At 43.3% G+C, this 22,696-nt stretch overlaps 2 protein-coding genes across 5 annotated transcripts in view; one reads left to right on the forward strand and one right to left on the reverse strand.

Annotated features, from left to right (window-relative positions):
* The window catches only part of CRYBG1 (crystallin beta-gamma domain containing 1), a 139,026-nt gene extending 138,046 nt beyond the window's left edge, over nucleotides 1–980 (forward strand). For all 3 annotated transcript variants that reach the window (XM_061623496.1, XM_061623497.1, XM_061623498.1), the window contains one exon: nucleotides 650–980. In XM_061623496.1, coding sequence (XP_061479480.1) covers nucleotides 650–738 — 89 coding nt within the window. In that variant the 3' untranslated portion in view covers nucleotides 739–980. The remainder of the gene's footprint in view (nucleotides 1–649) is intronic.
* Nucleotides 981–3,892: 2,912 nt separating this feature from the next.
* Nucleotides 3,893–22,696, reverse strand: part of RTN4IP1 (reticulon 4 interacting protein 1) — a 29,598-nt gene continuing 10,794 nt past the window's right edge. For both annotated transcript variants that reach the window (XM_061623501.1, XM_061623500.1), the window contains exons 7-9: nucleotides 19,812–19,995; nucleotides 19,587–19,679; nucleotides 3,893–4,038 (exon numbers count right to left, since the gene is read on the reverse strand). In XM_061623501.1, the coding sequence (XP_061479485.1) occupies nucleotides 3,913–4,038; nucleotides 19,587–19,679; nucleotides 19,812–19,995 (403 nt within the window). In that variant the 3' untranslated portion in view covers nucleotides 3,893–3,912. The remainder of the gene's footprint in view (nucleotides 4,039–19,586; nucleotides 19,680–19,811; nucleotides 19,996–22,696) is intronic.

The raw sequence follows: 22,696 nt of genomic DNA on the forward strand, positions 1-22,696 counted from the left end.
GGAGGCAGCAGCAGGCACAAGGGGGGAGGCGGGAGGCAGGATGAGCAGGGGGCACACACACACACAATGTTACTCACCTCAGCTCTTCACCTCCATTCTGCTGCTGCCTTCTCCTACTTCATCCTTGCCCTCTGGTGCAGTCTGGCTGTCCACTTCCTCATGCCTCCTAACACAGAGCACGAGGGAAGAGCTACGCCATGCAGAAGCCCAGTTTGAGGCACATGCCTTTCCTCCACCATTTCACCAATCACAGCAGCAGCAGATTTCCCCTGCTTCCCCCCTTCCCCCCCAGTAACGTCCAAATGTAATGCAGAAACGTTACAGTTGCAGGTGAAAAGTAATGAAATTACCACTCATTCTGTTACAAATAAAATGTAACGAAGTTACCCACTCGTTACACAAAAAAGTAATAAATTACAAGTAACTCGTTATTTTGAACGAGTTACTTCCAAGCTCTGCCAAGAGGGGATGCACTGAATGCACAGAGACAAGAATGGGATCCTGTAGGAAGACAGCAACTATATGCACTGGGAGGGTATGTGTGTTAAAGGCCAGTACCTAAGTCATTTAATATAATTCAGTGATGCATCGTAATTCTGTTTTCGGTCACAAGTGCTATACTGACATTATAATTAATGTTTCATTTTAGGGGGGAAGCACTATGATCAAAACCACCTCGTTGTCAGTTCAGTTGGTGAAGATAAGGCAACACAATGCTGGGAACCACTGGTCATGTAAAAGTACTCGAGAGGCACAAACAGAAAAACAGATCCATTAATGTTGTGAAGACTGGCCAAAAAAGGACATCAAAGCAATGCTTTCACAGTAATTTTAAGAAACAAACAGAATTTAAAGCACCTTCTCTATCTGTCTGTCTCTCTCTCTCTGTGTGTGTGTGTGTGTGTGTGTGTGTGTGTGTGTGTGTGTGTGTGTGTGTGTGTGTGTGTGTGTGTGTGTGTGTGTGTGTGTGTGTGTGTGTGTGTGTGTGTGTGTGTGTGTGTGTGTGTGTGTGTGTGTGTGTGTGTGTGTGTGTGTGTGTGTGTGTGTGTGTGTGTGTGTGTGTGTGTGTGTGTGTGTGTGTGTGTGTGTGTGTGTGTGTGTGTGTGTGTGTGTGTGTGTGTGTGTGTGTGTGTGTGTGTGTGGACCCCTGGATGTTTTTACTGAAATACTTACTCTGCAAGTATTCTATTTGCACCAAAAATAATGAACTGCTAACTCACAAAATGAACTCTATAATATCAGACAATTTAAAAAACGAAATTACAGCAGTATGGTCAACTGTATTTGAGCATGGTAACTGTGATTGTAGTTGTAATATATCAAAGACAAATACATAACCCGACAAGATTTGCTGCCAGATAGAACGGGCTACCAAATGAGTTTCTCAGCTGTTAAAAAATGCTCATTACCTATCTGCATGTCTGCCTTACTTTACACAACTTACAAGTATTATCTGTTTGTAAATGACAAGTGTACTTTTTACTTAAGTGGAAACATGTAACATTACATAAATTTAAAAACTAGCTTAGATAGCAAAACAGTTCTCTTTTCAAGCAGTTGCACCTTCAACTGTTTGCTTCCCAACTTCTGTGTCCTAAAATCTCTTGGGCAAAGAGTGCTACTTGTTTTATACTCCTGATGGTGTATCCAAAGTTATTTCAGTGTTAAGTTCTTTACTTCTGCTGCACCTGCACACAGTTCCATTGAGATTCTAGTCTCCCCTGCTTTACCAACCCTTCCTATTTGCTCTCACGCTGAGGAAAATTTGGTCCTATCTTGGTATATAGTACGCACGCATTGCTGTATTTGAAACCTCATGGCAAAAGCTTGAATTAAAAAGAACTATCTGAATTACACAATAATCCACGTTGTCCCTTGAAGAAAACTATAAACATCCAACTATATCTAATGAATAACAACACAACAGGAGTTGGGGCAATTCCTTGAAACAGTCACAGCAAAATGACTAAGGGGCAAGTGAGAACATAGTTACTTAATGCCGTAAGGCCCACTTTGAGTATCAGACTCCAGCAAAACTTACATGTTATTTTCAGTAATGGATAAACTGCTACTCTTGTGAGTCATAAAATGTCATAAAATAGATGGCTACTATTCAGGAATATTTAGCAAACCGCTGCAATTTTCCAGGATAAAACAGATACACAATTTTTAATATAAATATAGTAGCTTAAGACAGCTTTTATAAAGTATCACCCTGTTTTTCCCAGCATGGAGGTTATTCTGTTATTTCTATTACCATGTTTTTGAATGTTCTGATGTAAACCACTTAATACTATTTGCTACTTGCACTCTTGGGATGCTCTGTCAAGTGTCCTGGAAATGTTAAGATTTAACTATTCTGCACTGACTTAGTTAGACAACACTACTTTGTTAATTTGTCATTGTTTATTAGGCAATTAGCAGCTCCTACTTCACACCAATCTGCTGTAGAAATTATTGTAATAGTTAATATTTGACTACAATGTTTCTGGTGCTCTTCAAGAAGCCACTGTTTATGCCTTTGAAATGTTTTTGGTTTTAAGGTGTGATACTTACAAAAATGTTTGTGCCCAAACTGTTGTATAAACATACATATTTTACAAATAAATATTATTCAGATGAAATTTGTTTTGTGTTTTTGCAAATTTGGCTCAGGATGCTGGCAAAAATCCTGGAAGGAGAGGAACAGCAAGCTGCTGACACTATTCCAGTTACAGCCATTCTCTCCAGGGCCAATATACCTGTTATTCAGAGTCTGTATGGCAGAAAATGCAGCACAGATGGAGAATTATGGGTACAGGACTAATGAAAAAGGTCTTTCAGCAACCATGAAGCAGCCAATAGCAACACCTTTTTACATGCCTGAGCTATGATTATGTAAACTCGAAAGAGTTGCCAAAAATGAGTGGAAAACAGGCTAGACCTACCACACCTTTCTCACAGTGATTCTGTGGATACATGAGTGCTCAATAATTCATACTGTTGATGCCACTGATACATAAAGAAGCATGGTATTAATCAATGTAAATCCTTATGTAAAAAGAAACTTTTTAAAAATCAACTAAAATGTTCAAACACACAGAATTGCTGGCCAAACAGCCCTTCTCAAGCTCTTATACCATTGTACAGAAACATTTTAAAGTTTCCTTGCAAAAAATCTTAAGGTTTTTCCAACCTTCCATCGATATGTAGCAGGAAATGGCTGCTGAGAGAAGTGAGATCCTGTCAGTATATAATACCTCTGCTCAGATATCTGCACTGGTTGCCAATTTGTTACTGGGCCAAGTGCAAGGTGTTGCTATTGGTATATAAAACCCTTTACAGCTTGGGACCAGTTTACTTGCAGGACCTCCTTACCCCAGTATGCGCTCACTCAAGTGCTTCGATCTGTGGATCTGTTGGCAGATAAGCACTGTTACAGGTGCCACATAATACTCATTCTGCACTTGTAAGAAATAATTCTTTTAATGTGGCAGCACCTACACTTTGGAACTCCCTGTCCATTGACATCAGGCAGGCGTCTTCTCTGCTTAAAACGTTTTTGTTTAGGCAAGCGATCCAGACACATATATGTTGATGTGTTTCAATCTCTTTTTAGTCTACTGCTGTTTTAATTGTTTTTAAAATGTTTTGTTTTTAACTGTTTTATTGATAATTTTAATGTTTCTTGCAAACCACTTAGAGGGTTGTTTTTTTTACAATCAAGCAGTATATACATTTTGTTAAATAAATACATAAAATTATTGCTTCTAGAACTCTGATTAACACAATGCACCAGATGGCCTTTTCCCATGTTTCAACTCCATATTAAAATCCTTCTGAATATCTGTAGGGTTCCAAGTTAGCAAGTTGTAAAGGAAGAACTAAATAAATTTTACACAAAATCCAAATATCTAGAGAGAAAGCATTTATTTATTTGTTTGTTTGTTTGTTTGTTACATTAACCACAGTTTTCCCACGTGCATGCCCTTCTTCCACCTTCTGGAAGGCCTTGGGAACGTCAGAAAATGAGAAAACGTCATCAATAACTGGCTGTATCTACAGGGGGGAAAATACATTTGTTACTCTCAAGGTACCAGGCACCCTTTTCTAAACACTGAAAGAACTTATCAACTTTTGCTTTTCTACTGGGACTCCTTAGTGCTGCAGGAACAGCTCTTATTTACATAATTTCATCCCACATCATCTTAAGATGTATGTTCCTGAGGTAACTAACAGAGTAGTAAGAAACAAAGCACAATTTGAAACAAAGCATACAAACTTCTCAAAAATGTAAAAATGCCCCCAAAACAGCAAGAGTAAAATCAAACTACTCTTAAGTTAAAGAATGCTGAACATTACCAGTTCTTAAAAGCCTGCGAAAGCAAAGGGTTGTTTTTTCCTGGCACCTTAATGATATTAATAGGGTCTCTAAATAGACCTCTTTGCGGGCAGCCTTCCAAAGGCAAGGAGCCACTACAAAAAAGACTCTCCAGTCACCACCCTTCAGACAATCCAGATTTATTTTTATTTTTTGCCATACGCACAAGAAGTAAAAGTGGGTGAAGGTTACAGTAGGTGAGTGAAGAGGAAGCAGCAGGGGGCCATTTCATGTTTGTTTGCTCATGAATTCCTTTGCTCACAAATTTGTTTGTCACCCAATAACAGTGTTCTCTGAGTGGCTTACAAGAAAATGTTACAGTATAATGTCAGTCAACAAACAAAAGAATAAAAAGCAACATATAAATGTCTTATGTATCATGAGAAGTAAAAGACATTTGATGATCACAACCTCACAGCTAACACACTACAAATGACCTTCCAGGGAATAATTTTGAAAAATGCTAGATACAGTTCAGGGAAGATCAATGGCTAATTAATATTTGCTCAAGATGACAATGCTTTTTCTCTATTGTACTTTTACCCTATCATCTGCCTGTGGCTGCATATTAGCCATAAGTAACGGGGTACTCCGCTAGTGTTCCATGATGTCATTATGAGGGATAGCCAATGTAGTGCCCTCCACATGGTTTGGACTCACGAACACCCATCAGCCCCAGCCAACATAGAGGCTGATGAAAGTTGGAGCTGAAGACATCTGGAGGTCACCAATGTTGAGTACCCCTTATTCAAAGACTGAGAAGGAAGAAAAGTATCCTGACAAAGGTAGCTGCTATCAGAAACTGCACACTATGTTATATGGGCCATTATGTCCTTCTGCTGTCAGAAAAAAATAATTATGTGCTTCTAGTGGAGAGCAAACTCTGGTTATGCCCATGTCCTCCTTCCAAATATCACTGCTAGTGGCAGCAATAGAGTCAAATCAAAAAGTTCTTCTCACTGCAGGAATTTAAAGCTTCCTTCACTGACTAAAACACTAACATTACATTACTCTGTAACTTGGTGGTTTAGTGTTCATAATGTTAATAATGTTAATGTTAATAATAATAATAATAATAATAAAATTTTATTTATGAGTCACCTATCTGGCTGAATTAACGGCCACTCTAGGCGACGTACATTAATACAATAAAATACAATACACAATCAATAAGACCATCATTCATCTAAACACCACTCTACCAATTAATAACAACATTAATAACTAAAAAAAATAAAAATAAATAACTAACCCGCCCCAGAGATCCCATAGGTCTGCCCGAATAGCCAGGTTTTCAAGGCCCGGCGGAAACCTATTAGGGAGGGGGCATGGCGAAGATCGAGAGGAAGGGAATTCCAGAGGGTGGGGGCCACAATCGAAAATGCCCTCTCTCTGGTCCGTACCAGTCTCGCTGTTTTAACTGGTGGAACCGAGATAAGGTCTTGTGTGGCTGATCTCGTCAGGCGGCATAATTGGTGATGCTGGAGGCGCTCCTTCAGATAAACTGGGCCGAAACCGTATAGGGCTTTAAAGGTCAACACCAACACCTTGAATTGGGCCTGGTAAATAACTGGTAGCCAGTGTAGATCTACTAACACCGGAGTAATATGATCACGGCGACGACTGTTCATGAGCAACTGAGCCACCGCATTCTGTATCAGTTGTAGTTTCCGGACCGTTTTCAAGGGTAGCCCCACATAGAGCGCACTGCAGTAGTCTAAGCGAGAGGAGACCAGGGCATGTATCACCCGTGGGAGCAGATGGGCTGGAAGGTAGGGTTGTAGCCTTCGTATCAGATGTAATTGATACCAAGCTGCCCGGCTCACTGCCGAAATCTGAGCCTCCATAGACAGCTGGGAGTCAAGAATGACCCCAAGGCTGCAGACCTGGTCTTTCAGGGGCAGCTTACCCCATTGAACACCAGGTCTATATCTCCCAATCTTCCCTTGTCGCCCACTAGCAACACCTCGGTCTTGTCGGGATTTAGCTTCAGCCTATTCCTTCCCATCCATCCACTTACGGATTCCAGGCACTTGGACATGGTATCCACAGCCAACTCTGGTGAGGATTTAAACGAGAGATAGAGCTGAGTGTCATCCACATATTGGTGGCACCGCAGCCCAAATCTCCTGATGATGGCTCCCAGCGGCTTTACATAGATGTTGAATAGCATGGGGGAGAGGATAGAACCCTGTGGCACTCCACAATTGAGAGGCCAAGGGTCTGAAACCTCATTCCCCAAGGTCACCCGCTGGCGCCTGTCTGAGAGATAGGAACGGAGCCACCGTAAAACAGTGCCCCCTATTCCTAATCCCTCCAGGCGGCCTAAAAGGATACCGTGGTCGATACTCCCAGTACCATTACATCTTCCAGAAAAGTGCATGTCATTTCATAATGAAAATAATCACTACGAAAAAGTAACTGTTTTCATTTTTTTCCTTCTCTAAATGTTAAAGCCAAAGAGTTTGTAAAACTGTTTTCAGTTCACAATTATTCAGAATCCTGAAACAGCAAAAAACCATAAACATACACAATAAGCAGTCCTCTGATTCCAGGTATATCTCATTTTTCCTCCCATTTTTCTGGAAGAGGAAAACGCTGGGGGGAAAGCAAGCAAGCAAAGAAGGACCCAACATCTATGAAGCAGTAATATTTTCTGTATGCGCATTATCTAAGTTTGGGTTGAAAAGCATCTCTCATCAGCACCTTCTAATTACATACGGTCCATGGCTTTAAAAAAACACATTTTTGTGACAGCACTTCAGTTGTAGAATTCCACAGTAGGTTCATCTGATCCCCCCCACCAAATGAACATAGGAAGCTGCCTTATACAGAATCAGATAAACGGTCCATCAAGCTCAATATTGTAAGTTTTGCCAGCCCTACCTGGAGATGCTGAGCCTAACATGCACGCGAGCCAATCATGTGAAGGAGCCTTACGCCTGTAAGTTGGTATGTGCAGAGGGCTCCATCAACTGTCACCAAATGTCCAGCTGCCATGGAACTGTAGCCAGCATACACCTTGCTGCTTGGATTTCATCATTTGAGGGGGATTTCATCATTTGAGGGGGGGAATTGGCTGTGTGAACCCCCTTCTTTCTTCACCATTTGTTTGAACAATTCCAATCAAGGTTTAGACTGCTAAGGATTACCAATACAAGAGCTTTTGCCTCAAATCTATCTGCAACTTTACTCTCTAAGCTCCCACCGCATTAATAAAAGCTGCAAACAAAAGGAATCTGCAAGCAAACTTCACATTTCAAGCTAATGAGTTTCCAGCATCAGTTCTTCCATAAAAGCAAGCCTTACTGCTCAGAAAAAGTGAAATTACACTTGAAAATGAAGGCCATACTGCAATGCCACACACAATGTGTCACATCTCCAGGAGGCATACTCTCACTATTCCACGAAGTCTACAGTACTGCTATTTTAAAAGGAAGATAAGTGAAGTAGTGTGTATTTCAAGGAACCTTGAATTTAACCTGTGAAATTTTAAAAAGCTGCTGCAAAATGCTCAGAACTCATATGCTACTCAATGACAGACCTCTAGTCCGACTGGATTGTTGTCCCTCAGCAATGCAGAGAAGGGACATGAACACTAAAAATGATTATCACAGCAATCTAACGCATTAATGCTTTATCTGACCAGCTGATCCAGACTCATTGTTTCAATAAACCTGAAAAGAGCTGACTGTGTACCCATTAGAATGTCATTCTTGGAATATTTCTTCCTGTGCACAGACAAGTGCATTCAGCAAATGGTGACGTGACAGTAAGTGGAGATTAACTAGACAATGAAAACACTATTTGTTTACAACTATGCATCGGCCCCCTGGCCGCAAAACATTTGTTTGTTCAGGGAAGAGAGATTAAAATCATGAAGTCTGGGGCAGGAAAGGATTATACACACCAATACAAAAATGCCAGTCTGGAAAAAAAAAAGTAAAAATATCAAGCCTGGTTCCAGTTACATGTATCTTTTGGTTATTCATTCATGGTAACAGTGACCTGGGAGCCATCATCCCATATACTAATAGCGTACTCAGCCAAGTGTGGATCCTTATGTAGCCAAAATGGTATCATCCATGCCCAAGAGAGAGGTATTAGCAGGCTTCTGGGATGCTAAAGTTTTACCTTGAGGTAAAACTTTTTTTTGGGGGGGAAAGAAATGCAAACACAGCTGATGAGAACAGTCCATGCTCAGTGGTCATGGTATGCTGACTGGCCATTGGGAAGAGAGAATGGAATAGAGTATCCTCAAAACTGCCACAGCTGCATGGCCGGAACCCTGAACAGGAACACTCAACACTGCAACAACATTTTGGCGCAGGTCCCACTTGTGTCACCTAATTTCATGGCCTCTAAAAGGTGAATGAGGGGAAGATGAGACAGAAAAGATAGCTTGTGGTTTTAAGGATCTTCTGCAGAGAGCAATGAAATCCTGGAACCAAATTAACTCAGCTGGCTATGACTATAACGCTACCGTTGCAGCCAAAGGATGGATTCAGAGGAGACAGCCCACTTGCAGAAAGCAGCTTGGATCCAAAATAAGGCATCTGAAAACAGAAGTGGGAGAATGGCAATTCTCAAGCCTTGCAAATAATCCCACAAAGTTACTAGCCTGCAAACAAACAAAACCAAAACCACTAGCCTGCTGGAAGCTAGCAGAGGATATTATTATGAAGGGCACAGAATCTGGAGCTTTCCTCCTTGATTTCTATTCTGGGGACCAAAGAGGGGCAGAGCATTCCTTCGTCAGCCTGCTCACTCACCTACATGCAATTCCTTGTTGCCTGTGGCTACCAGGCAAGCGTTTACAAGGAATGCAAGGCTGCCCTTCCTCCTTCAGCCCCTAGTAACACCTCCTATGCTGTTCCAAAGGTTCTCGGAACCCTCCAGAGTGGGGCAAGGAGAGTTCAGGAGCATAGGAAGGACAGACTCAAAAGCATCCTGTTCCATAAGTGGAACTCTGTTTATGGAACTCTGGGTGCAACCCAATGATTTGCATCATGTTTCATAGATTTGCAACATAGACCAGAACTATGACATCCTTTGCAGGGTCATGTTACATGGGCTATGTAGACTAGTGGGGAGGGAGAGGTCCACATAGAGACAGAATTATTTGCCTATGGCTACCCAGGAAGTTCATGCCCACAGCAAGCCTTGAACCAAGGACTTCCCAGGTTACACTCTTAGCTATTCTTCTACACTACCTCATGTGGTAAGCTGCAGGACAGATCTACCTAGAGATTTCACAGGATTATAAGTAAAGGGGCATAAAAATCAAGAGGACTAACAGTGGGTAAGAAGGACTGTGTCCTTAAAATAGAACATATTAATTCATTTTTTAAGATTAACACAAGAGCATGTCCAGAGTATTGATTTTAAATTTAGTGGAGGCAAAGCCACACAAGGGTAGCATAAAAAGGGATGGATTTTCACAACGGTTCTGCACTATGCAAGGTGGACATTTTCAAAGCTCTCCGGTATTACTTCAGATGGGTGAAAAATAGGGGTCACTTGTGAAGGTGGGCCAGTAAGGCTGCTGAAAGAAAAATGTTGCTGAATTGCCCGCCCAACACTTAAGCGTGCTGTGAGGAGGTCACAGGATGTTAATGTAAATAATGCAGCACAGGGGATGACACAAGCGTGGCACAGAATATCTTTACGTTAAATGCATAAGAAAATCCTTATGAAATAGGATGCAACAGCACCTCTTTTATTCTAGTGTTACAAATTACCAATATTCCCACCCACAACACTCATTAGCAGGTTAAAACCACGGCTTTCTGAGGGCAAGGAACAACCCAAGTTACACTAAGAAGCAGAAGTCTATCCTCACTAGACTCACTTTTCAGTATGCTGTCCATGGCATAGAGTTGCATTAAAACTGGTCCAGAATGGATGGCAGACAGGCAGTAGAGAGATTTTTCTAGCTCTTCATCATTTGTCTAATTTTTGACCAGTGCTGTGAAGTCTTAGATCAGGCATAGGCCATACACATCCTAAGCCTAGTTTCATGCAAGTGGAAAGGAGGGAGAAATGGGGGGATGGGAGAGAGAGAAAAAAAGGGGTGCCCCACCCACTGCCAGCATGCAAGGGAATACAGCAATCAATATAAAAATGTGCCCCACTTTTGCCTTAGATGAACAAACAGTGAAAACTGATCCCACAGCTGAACTTCATGTTTGGCTCTCTCCTACTCCAGTAGAATCTTGCTTTTTATACAGCAGGCTATTTGCTTTTATTTCAGTTTTGTCTTAACAGGCATCCCTACCTGCCTCACTTTATCTACTTCATAATTTTTATTCCCCTGGGATTCAAAGTGCAATGGTTGCCCCTTTCCCAGATCCCTAAAGTCAGCACCAAATTCTTACTGAGCTGTTGTTGGGGCAAGCTGACTACTGCAGAAAACATATTAAGCGTGCATCTGTTTGCTCCACTAAGTAAAACCATAGCTTATGAAAGTGTGCATTTGTAAGAACAACATGAAATGCCCCAATTCCACTGCCCATAATGTGACATTTGGAAATATTCTCTGAACTTTTCTCACCCATAAACTGTGGGAATATGACAGACAAAATGCTCTGAACCCCAGCTTAATCAGTCTTGTACTACACCCCTTAATAATCTGCCAGTGTAGCCCCACTAATTTTATGGGGCAGATTTTTAAACAGCATACAAATCAAAGAATTGCTGCTTGATACAATGATTTACAAACAATTGTCAGTTAAGCTGGTACACTAGAATCTGGGGGATCTTTGTCCTCCTGTATTTAATTCCTTCAAGTACAACTTTACCAACATATACAGACAAAAACAAAACAATGGAATATATTTGCTGCAGGAGAAAATGATACACTGCCAAAAGAGTAAGTTATGTGGGCAGAGCTAGAAATTCAACATTACTTCATATATGAAACAAACAATACTGAAGAGGGCAATATTTATGCACATTAAAAAAAATCATCTCAAGGTCATGTACAGGGATCATTCTACAGGAATCTGAATCAAATGCGGAAAGCACAAAAGACTGGGGGGGGGGAGAAGCTTTAGCATTAAGACTTGCCCTCTCTGCAGAGAGAGAATAAAAGAGTAAGCAAACATTTCTCCTTCTTTGTTAATCCTATGACAAAAGACATCCCAGGCCATCCACAAACACATAATGGGCATTTTCAATAGCATTAGCATCCACCTGTTCATAGTCTTACGCAGATGACTTAAAGCCATGCCTTTCCTCTATTGCATACACAGAGGCAGCCTCAAGTTCTTCCCCAAGCATGAAACAAGTGGTGGCCCAGGAGGAATGAGGAATTCACGCTGTCATACGGCTATGCAGCAGTGCTTGTGGGTTCCTAGGCCATGGGTGTTTTTGCTGCCATCACCAGAAGAGGCCACTGATGTGGTATCTTGCTATTATAAGGAGTATTTTTGTGTTATCTTTTTCCTATTTGCTGCAGGAGAAAATGCTTGACTGTCAAAAGAGTAAGTTATGCGGGCAGAGAAAGAAATTCAACTTTACTTCATGTATGTAGCAAGCAACACTGAAGAGGTCAACATGCATAACACCCTTAGCCACTATACTGCACAAGCTAAGAGACTGAGCTCAGGAAGTCCCCAGCCCAAATTTTGCCTTTGCCATGAACTCACTAGGAACAACTAGGTAAGCCACCATTGCAGGGATGGCATCAGGAAGGCTAATGCCGAGAATGAGCTGAAATTAGCGAGAGATGCCAAAAGCAACCAAAAAGCTTTCTTCAGGTACCGTGTATCCATAGTAAAAGACACAGAAAAGAAATGGTGGCACAGCTACTCAATGAGGATGGCAAAATGATAAACAGATGACAAAGAAAAGGCAGAAGTCCTCAATTCCTACTTTGACTCTATGACCCTTCTGGGAAACATGAAGTTGAAGGGGCCGGATTGCAGCTTGAGAATGACAGACAATTGGTCAAGAAATATCTAATCACTTTGAATGAGTTTAAATATGCAGGGCCTGACAAACTGCATCTTAAGAGTATTGAAAGAACTGACTGAAGAACTTTTGGAACCACTGTCTGTTATCTATGCAAAATCATGGAGGATGGGTGAAGTGCCGGGTCACAGGAGGAGGGCTAATGTTTCCCTATCTTCAAAAAGAGCAAAAAGGAGGAAACTGGGAAGTTCAGACCAGCCAGCCTGACATCAATCCCTGAGAAAATTATGAAGCAGATTATAAAGCGTTCAGCCTGTAAGCACCTTGAAAACAGTACAGTGATTACCAGAAGCCAACACGGATTTATCAAGAACAAATCCCGCCAGACTAATCTTATCTCTTTTTTTTTATTGGATAACCTCCCTCATAGACTATGGGAATGCTATGGACATATCTTGACTTCAGCAAAGTTTGACAAAGTGCCCCGTAATATTCTGATTAGCAAGCTAGCTAAATGTGGGTTGGACAGAACAACTATCAGGTGGATCCAGAGGTGGATCCAGAATTGTACTCAAAGAGTGCTTATCAATGGTTCCTTCTCAAATTGGGTGGAGGTAACGAGCGGGGTGCCGCAGGGCTTGGTCTTGGGCCCAGTGCTCTTCACCATTTTTATTAATGACTTGGATGAGGAGGTGCAGGGAGTGCTTATCCAATTTGCAGACGATACAAAATTGGGAGAGATACCTAATATCCTGAAGACAGAAACAAAATTCAAAGGGATCTTGATCGGCTGGAGCATTGGGCTGAAAACAACAGAATAAAATTTAACAGTGCAAAGTTCTACACCTAAGAAAAAGAAACCAAATGCACACTTATAAGATGGGGGATACTTGGCTCAGCAATATACATGCGAGAAGGATCTTGGGATTGTTGTTGATCACAAGCTATGAATGAATGAATGAATGAATGAATGGAGTATTTATTACGGTCAGTGACCAGCAGAAATCACAGTACAAACTATAAAAAGCATCATAAAAGTTTACAGTACAATAACTGTATTCTGATAAGACTATAAACTCAGTCTAAAAAATGTTCCTCAAACTCCAACGGTCATTGCTTTGGCAGCGCTTTTTGATATTTAATCGCCGCATCACAAAAACTTGCGACCTTGCATGTTACTAGGGGTTTTTTATCAGCTAAAAGATAATGTACATAAAAAGCAGGGTCCCTACCTGGAAATTTCTGAAGGAAAGGAGTAATAAACCAGATGCGGAGGGCGTGATAAAGGTAACATTCTAGTAAAACATGACTCACAGTCTCTACAGCACCAGTATCACATGGACAATGACGTCCAGCGAGTGGGATTTTCTGGTACCTACCCTCTAGGAGTGCAGAGGGTAGGACATTATGTTTGACCAGTGTGAATGCTTTCCTGAGTCTAGGTATATAGAGGAGGGCCAGCTAGTGCGCCGAGGTAAAAACTTTTGAATAAAGGCTAGGGTCAGAGTTAAGACCAACATGGGACAGGTGGTTTTGGAATTCCATATTGAATATTCTCTGTGTAATAGCCGACTTCGCTTAGGAGAAGCCTAGCGCTAGGATAGTAGCGGAAGAGAAGCCCAGAACGGAAAGTTTAGTAATTAGAGATTTTTTCCATTTTGACTGGTACATATCAGATAACATGAGAGGGGCCAAACCGACTGGTGCAAAGATCAGTTTTAGCCAATACCTGAATTTAAGCACCCATATACGAGCCTCAATGGTAGGCAGCCCAGCTTCAAGGCGTAGGTTGGCATTCGGGACACATGGGGGAGTGCCCAATATGTTCCTTAGAAACTTAGTTTGAATAGTTTCAAAGGAAGTACAGCCGCCATAGACACTTATCTGGGCACCATATAGTAATTGGGAGATGAATTAAGCAGAGAATACCTGCAGCGCGGATGGAACGAATTGCCCACCCTTCATGTAGAAGAAGGAGAGGAGTGCCTTAGTGCTCCTCATAGCATTTGCCCTAGCATTTTTTGCTTGCAGGTGCCATAATCCGGAGGAGTGAAGGGTTATTCCCAGGTATCTGTATGATAGTACTTGTTCTATGGGGATACCGTTTACTCGCCACCAATGTTTCACCCTCTTCCTTGTAAATACTACAACCTTAGATTTACTGTGATTAATGACCAGCAGTTCATTGTTACAATAACTGGCGAAGGGTCTGAGCAGGAGACGAAGGCCAGTACTTGTGAGAGACAAAAGTACTGCATCATCTGCATATAGAAGAATAGAAAGAGGCCTATTCGACAAAGTAGGATGGTGCATGGGGCATTGCGTCAGGGTTTTGATTAGGGAGTTAATATATAGATTGAACAATGTGGGGGCTAAAATACAGCCCTGCTTAACTCCTTTGAAGGTGGAAATGGGTCTAGACAAGTTGCCAGCGCTATTACATCGTATACGAACGTGAGTGTTCTGGTATAGGCCACGAATCAAAGCTAAAAAGCGTCTGTCAATGTTGGTAGATTCAAGTTTTGACCAAAGCTTATCTCTTGGAATAAGATCAAATGCTGCCTTAAAATCAATGAAGGCAGCATAAAGAGCGCCCCCTGGCTTGGAGGTGTATTTTTCAACAAGATGTTGTAGGACAAAGGCGTGGTCCAAGGGGGCGCGACTCCTAGCGAATCCTATCTTATAGGATTGTTGCATTATACAGCCATGAGAGTGGCTGTATACTATAGCCAGCATGGATTTTTTGCATTCTGCAATGTTAAATTGAAAATACCCCCCGTGCCATTCTGATGCTTCCCATAAGCTCATTTCAAAACAAAACCTTACAAAACTTATAGTCCTGAACTCAGAATCGCTTGCTTAACAACCCTCTAAATTTTCATGGTGATACACAAAACACAGAGAGAATCGAGAGTTCGAAGTGTAAAAAGAGGGGGGAAACCAAACCCCTATTGGACTTTTTTCTGTCAGAGTTCTCATAATTTGTTGAAATTAATTAAAAATCAGCCATGTTCACAGAGTACCTGTAATCCTATTACTGACCTTGCTCCGTATTCTGACCTTCATCTTCTGCAGTTTAGAAGTTTAAATAATGCCTGGCTGATTTTTAATTAATTTAATAAATTTTGGCTTGAAGCCAATGATAACGCAGAGCATGCTCAGTAAGAACCAACTGTCAGTGTTCTAAAAGCCGGAGTCACAGCTGCTTGGCTTGCCTAATAAGGGGGCCACACCCACACCAGACTTTGATTTCATTTGAGACGGTCATGGCTTCCCCCAAAGAATCCTGAGAAGTATAGTTTGTGGAGGGTGCTGAGAGGAGACTCTTATTCCCCTGACAGAGCTCCAGTTGCCAGAGTGGTTTAACAGTCAGCCGCTCTGACTGAAGCTCTGCAAGGGGAATAGGGCATCTCCTAGCAACTCTCAGCACCCTTCACTAACTACACTTCCCAGGATTCTTTGGCAGAAGCCATGACTGTCTAAAGTGAAATAAAGGCCTGGTGTGGATGTGGCTATGGACAGCTTTGGTTTAAATTTGGGTAGGAGGCTACACGTGCCTGCTGTAGAATAAAAAGGTGGGGAAACGCTGAAAAATGATACTGTTCACAATGTTTTCCTTCTGGAAAGGAAAGGGGCTTCCCCTCTGCCCAGTGCCCACCAACCCAATCTACTCCTCTCCCTTTCTCTTCCTCCTCCTCCCCTCCCTGCCCCTTCCCCAGGTCAGTTTCACCTATCCTAAGCATGACCGCACAGGAGTAAATCCCACTGAACTCAAAAAGCATGATTAAATCTGCCCTGCCCTGCCCTCCTCCTCCCTCCTCCCCCTTTCCTCCCCCTCCCCATCTCCTTCCAATCCTCTGTTTCTTCTCCTCCTCCACCTCCCCCCCCATAGTCAGTTTTACCTGATTGCAAGCATGATTACACAGGAGTAAATCCCACTGAACTCAATAAGCTTGCAAATGATCAGACGTGCCTTTCCCCTTCTTCCCATCTCCTCTCCCTTCTTCCTCCCCTCCACTCTTCCTTCTTCCTCCTCCCCTCCCCTGTTCTTTCTTCCTCTTCCCCTGCCCACTCCTCCCTCCCTCTTCCCCTCCCCCCCATGGTCAGGTGTACCTATTCTAAGCATGATTGCACAGGAGTACATCCCACTGAACTCAATAAATATGGAAATGATCAAACCCACCCTCCTCCTCCCCTCCCCCTCCTGCCTGCTCCCTTCCCCCTTGTCCCCTCTGCCATTCCTCCCCTCCTTCCTCCTCCCCTCCCCATCCCCTGTGGTCAGTTTCACCTATCCTAAGCATAACTGCAGGGGAGTAAATCCTACTGAACTCAATAAGCATGCAAATGATCAAACCTGCCCTCCTCCTCCCCTCCCCCCCGCCTGCTCCCTTCCCCCTCCTACCCTCTGCCTTTCCTCCCCATCCCCTGTAGTCAGTTTCACCTATCCTAAGCATGATTGCAAGGGAGTAAATCCCATTGAACTCAATAAGCATGCACATCATCAATCCATTCTCAGCAAACTTGCACAGGATCCCCTTTCTTACTCCTGGATGAAAAAGCAGAGAAATTCACTAATAGCCAAAAATAAACTTGCCATTTAAGAACGTAGGCACATGTTAACAAATTCTTCCAAGCTACACAGGAAGTGGATTGGACTGTGAAAGACCAACCCAAATTGTGTTTGCATTTTGACACATTTGTAGGGCAGTCCAATATCTCAGAGGGGTCAGGTCTCCTGCTCCTCTGGTGCATTCACTATAGCTGCCCAATTTCCCTGCTTTTTAAAGTTTGATAGAAATATCTGTGGGCTATAGGTACATTCTTAAACCTCAAGGGTTTTTTTGCCTATTAATGAATATAATTTATTTGAAGGGCATTGAACACCGGAAAACGCTATACAAATTTAATACATCATTATCACTGTTATTATTAACCAGTGGTGACCCAAAAAAGTTAGAAGATACCATGACGGTTAAAAGACTAGAAGGTGGGTAACCTTTTTGGCTTCCTGAGCCATATCTTTCTCTCTCCCAACTTTGACAGATGGGCGGGACCACCTAACTGCCAATCACCCACATCATAATGATGCCAAGTGATTGACAGGCAGATTGTTCCACTCACCTATCAAAGCTGGCCCTCAGATGTGGGGAGAGATGCTACCCAAAGCGAGAATGAGCTCCCTACTCATCAGGTGATTAAATTCTGCTTTTTGTAGGGTGCAGGGGCACCAGCGAATTCCCTTAGTTATTTTATTGATTGATTGATTTAATTTGTATCCCACCCTTCCTCCCAACAGGAGCCCAGCGCGGCAAACAAAGCACCAAAAAACTTTAAAACTTCATAAAAACAGATCTTAAAATACATTAATACAAAACAGCATTAAAAATTTTAAAAACAACTTAAAAAAGGGTTAAAAACATTATTTAGAAAAACATATTAAACAATTCTGACACAGATGCAGACTGGGATAGGTCTCAACTTAAAAGACTTGTTGAAAGAGGAAAGTCTTCAAAAGGCACCGAAAAGATAGCAGAGATGGCGCCTGCCTAATATTCAAGGGGAGGGAATTCCACAGTGTAGGTGCTGCCACACTAAAAGTCCATTTCCTATATTGTGCAGAACGAACCTCCTGATAAGATGGTATCTGCAGGAGGCCCACACCTGCAGAGCACAGTGATCAGCTGGGTATAAGGGGTAGATGGTCTTTCAGGTATCCTGGTCCCGAGCTGTATAGGGCTTTGTACGGCAAAACTAGAACCTTGAACTTGGCCCAGCAGCAAATGGGCAGCCAGTGCAATTCTTTCAGCAGCGGGGTGACATGTTGGCGATACCCTGCTCCAGTGAGCAGTCTTGCCACCCCTTTTTGCACCAGCTGCAGCTTCCGGACCAACCTCAAGGGCAGCCCCACATAGAGCGCATTACAGTAATCCAGCCTAGAGGTTACCAGTGTGTGGACAACAGTGGTCAGGCTATTCCGGTCCAGAAACTGCTGCAGCTGTCTCACCAGCCGAAGCTGGTAAAAGGCACTCCTAGCCACTGAGGTCACCTGGGCCTCTAGCAACAAAGATGGATCCAGGAGCACCCCCAGACTACAGACCTGCTCTTTCAGAGGGAGTACGACCCCATCCAAAGCAGGCAACTGACCAATTATCTGAACTTGGGAACCACCAACCCACAGCGCCTCCGTCTTGCTAGGATTCAGACTCAGTTTATTGGCCCTCATCCAGCCCACAACCAAGTCCAGGCAGCAGTCCAGGGCTTGCACAGCCTCTCCCGATTCAGATGTTACGGAGAAATAGAGCTGGGTATCATAAGCATACTGCTGACACCTTGCCCCAAAGCTCCTGATGACCGCTCCCAAGGGCTTCATATAGATGTTAAACAGCACGGGGAACAAGATGGTATCCTGAGGCACCCCACAGCACAGCTGCCAGGGGGCCGAAAGACAGTCACCCAATGCTATTCTCTGAGAATGACCCTGGAGATAGGATGGGAACCACTGTAAGACAATGCTTCCAATATCCAGCTCACCAAGTCGGCCCAGAAGGATACCATGGTCAATGGTATCAAAAGCTGCTGAGAGATCAAGTAAAAACAACAGGGTCACACTCCCACCGTCCTTCTCCCGATAAAGGTCATCCATCAGGGCGACCAAAGCCGATTCAGTCCCATAACCAGGCCTGAACCCAGACTGCGATGGGTCAAGATAATCTGTTTCATCCAAGAGTATTTGCAGTTGCTGCGCCACAACCCTCTCAATCACCTTCCCTAAGAAGGGGGTATTTGCAACCGATCAGTAGTTGTCACAAACCAATGGGTCCAGGGTGGGCTTTTTCAGGAGTGGTCGAATCATTGCCTCTTTCAAGGTGGCTGGAACCACTCCCTCCCGCAATGATGCGTTGACCACACCCTTGATCCACTTGGTCAGACCCCCTCGGCAAGCTTTAATAAGCCAAAAAGGGCAAGGATCGAGAGGACATGTTGCTTAACTAAGACTAGTGTGTGTTCTAAGGGAACAAATACAGTTTTCATAGTGCCGTGCTGCATTTCTTTTGTCTTCACAGATTTAAAGGATTAAACACTAACAGACTGGAAGGTGGTCACAAACTTCCAGTTAAACCTTCCCTTTTAAGCAAATGGGTTATATCGATAATAACAACCAGAAGCCCCTATTAGGAAATCTCAACTTAGCAGCTGAACAGCCAAGTTCTTGAATCTGCTGAAGAGCTAGCTTCTTGTTTCTTAATTATGATGGACACATTTCATGTGTTTCAGCAGATAACGGGAAATGAAACTGGCAATTCAAACATACCTTTCCTGCATCAACAAGATCAGCTATTTCATCCAGATAAACGCCACTTGGTGCGAAAAATGCCCACCGGTAATGGATCCCTTTACAAAGATGCTGTAAGAGAAAACAAGCAGACGTTTACAGCATGGTCCACACAAATGAAAAAATCTCCAAACATAATAGGAAGTGATTGCTTATGCAGGCCAAAAGGGTAAAAAGCTAAAGCATTTGGTTGGGATAACATACCTTGACAGCTTTTGCACCAATAGTCACTCCAGTCTGTAACATGCCATCAGCTACACCAAGCCTGTCCACGTTCACTAAGAAGGGTGTTACCAAAGAGACATATGTGGCTCCTGACCACTTTTTGAGGAGTTCAGGAGCCCATTTTTCAGTGGATCCACCAATATTATCTAGAATAAAATCAAACCTAAGGAGAGAAAGTTGCAAGAAAACCAATTGGAACAATTTCTTATTTTTTCCGAAGAATGCATCACTTGGCTAAACACGCGCTCATTGTACCTGAAATTTGCTCTTACAGAGTACTGAAACGGCAGGCCAATGACCCTAAACATGAGAGTTCCATTCCCTTTCTCAACTGTGTTTCAAAGGAGGGAGAAGAGTCACCTTAGGAAAAGGTACCTCCCCCTAAAAGGAAGAACTCAGGGTAACACCCAGAAGCACTCTTCCAGCTTGTGGAAAATAACCATGCTACTCCTGAACATTATTACAAAGAAAAAGGAAAAATGTGCAATGCACGCTGAAGCAAAATTAATAATTTTGCTGCATGTTAATTAATAATGCTCTGCTCCCAAGTACGCTCAAGTCAAGATCTAGACGTAGCTGGCAGCCAATAACAGCTACCTTAGCTGGCCTGTCAGGACAGTGTGATCTACGGAAGCATACAAGGAAACTGGTATCTTTTCTCTGCCAGACATCAGCCTGGTACCAGGCAATGGGAATATCAACATTGTTAAGAATAGCTAATGTTTTGGAGTAGACTTCATGAAACAGCATGGGGCTGCAAGTCTTTCTAACAGAGTCCCCTTGCTCATAGCTCTACAGCAACACAAAGGATGCAGGAGAAGCCACAGCAAAGAGATGGATGTCCTGAGATGAGTTCTGCTCGGGGCATCTGCAAACTCGTTCCCACCACCTCCTCTGAGTGACTGAAAAAGGGTTTCTGACATGTTGCCAGGGCCACTGATGTGTTGCATTATCCCTGTAGAAGGACGGTCAAACATTTAAATAGAGAACCGTAAGAGAAGCCTATTCTGGAGTCTTGCTATGTGACAGCAACCCCCCAGCCCTCCCAGTCAGTGTAATGGAGGTGAGAAGGCAAGCAGGGCCAGCTCCAGGAATGCCAGGGCCCTTGCGCATCAGCTTGCCCTGGGCCCCGGTCTGTGTGTGTGTGCACACGGCCCACCCACCCACCCCACCTCCCTGTCTGCTGTCTTTTACCATTGCCCTTAACGAAGATGGCAGCCACGGTTTCCCTAAGGGGATGACACCTCCGCCGCCATCTTCGTTGATGGCACACGTGCGTGCTACACGCACGCATCTCTGCCATCAACGAAGATGGCGGCAGGGGCTTCAGTACCTCAGGGAAACCGCGGCCACGGTCTTTGTTAAGGGCAAAGGTAAAAGACAGCAGACAGGTAGGTAGGGGGTGGGGGGGCATGGGGGGCATGGATCACAGAAGGGTGGTTGAGGGGGGCCCTGTAGCTCCAGGGGCCGTCAGGCCAGTGCTCAACCTGGCCGCCTTTTAGAACCAGCCCTGGAGGCAAGGAGTGGAAACCTCTGGTTCACTGAATGCTGTGTTCAACAGATGCTTCAAGGAAAAAGGGGGATGTGGACCAATCTCAGTATCACCACACCAACTACCAGTCTCCAAGGTTCAACTTCCAGCCTCATTAGTGGCCCAAGGACAGCCAATCCTCTAGTTGTGGAGGTTGCCCACTTTCCAACATACATTCAGACCCTTTGTCCAAACACGGTAATACCACAGGTCATTTGGGGGTGTAGATGCTACACACAGCTATTCTGGAAATACTGGGGAATCATTCTGCAATGGTGGATATCACAAACACAGGAGTTAATCTTTGGAACAGGTGACTGAACTAATCCTTCATCTGGTTTAACAATTGAAGTTCAGCTGGGCAAGCCACCAGCAGTTCTTCCATTCAAGAATAACCCTGTTTTTGTGCTCTCATAGGTTGCAGTAGCCAACATGATGTCCTCCTGATGTTACGGGCTTCAGTTCCCATGAGCCCCAGCCAGCACTGCCAATAGTCAAGGACAAAGCGAGTTGTAGTCCACAACTTCTGGAATGATCCACATTGACCACTACTGCCACAGAAAGGATGTAACTTGGGTTTCTGTTAGTGACATGAGAATTATGTGAGTACAACAGGCACACATGAAACCAATCACCAAAGATGTCCAGGCCATTGGAAAAGCATGTCTGGCTGAGACCCCTGAGGATGCTATTAGTGGCACCATGGGAAGGATCCAGCTTATCTTTCTATTCTCAGAGGCATCCTGCAATAGGCAAGGGTTCAATGTATTTGAAGCAAATGGGGGCAAAACTCCAGTGCCTTCCTGCTCTCTACTTCTGTGTGCCCATCAGTGATCTGCTCACTGGGTTGTGACCAAGTGAAAAAATATTAGCAAAATGGAAAAGGTAAATGAGAGCAGTTGTATAGCTCATCAATAAATGGGTAACAAACAACATTCAGTTTGCACTTTTGATACTCATGCAGTTATTTCACCTTTCCCCCAGGTAAATATTCTATTCAAAATCATCAAAAATGCAAAATCCCCACCACCACTACTGTAGGGGAACCTGGAGAAAAGGTGTGAGGCAAACAAGCATGCACTTGTAGCACAACAATTGTGTGTTTGGGGAAAAATTCTTAGCAACTATACAGGTTCTGGGCACACCTTCCAGACCATGCTGGTATGGCGTTATATTAATTATAACACTTGTGGACAGCAATCCAAGCGTGTTTATTTGGAAAGAAGTTCAAAAGGGCTTATGATTACAGAGTCCATGTGCTTTACGTTACAAATACATTCAGCCTAGCAACCATCTTATGGGTAAGTCATTAATAGCCTGGGAAGAGCAACTC

The sequence above is a fragment of the Rhineura floridana genome, chromosome 4 (assembly GCF_030035675.1).
Source record: "Rhineura floridana isolate rRhiFlo1 chromosome 4, rRhiFlo1.hap2, whole genome shotgun sequence".
NCBI lineage: Eukaryota > Metazoa > Chordata > Lepidosauria > Squamata > Rhineuridae > Rhineura > Rhineura floridana.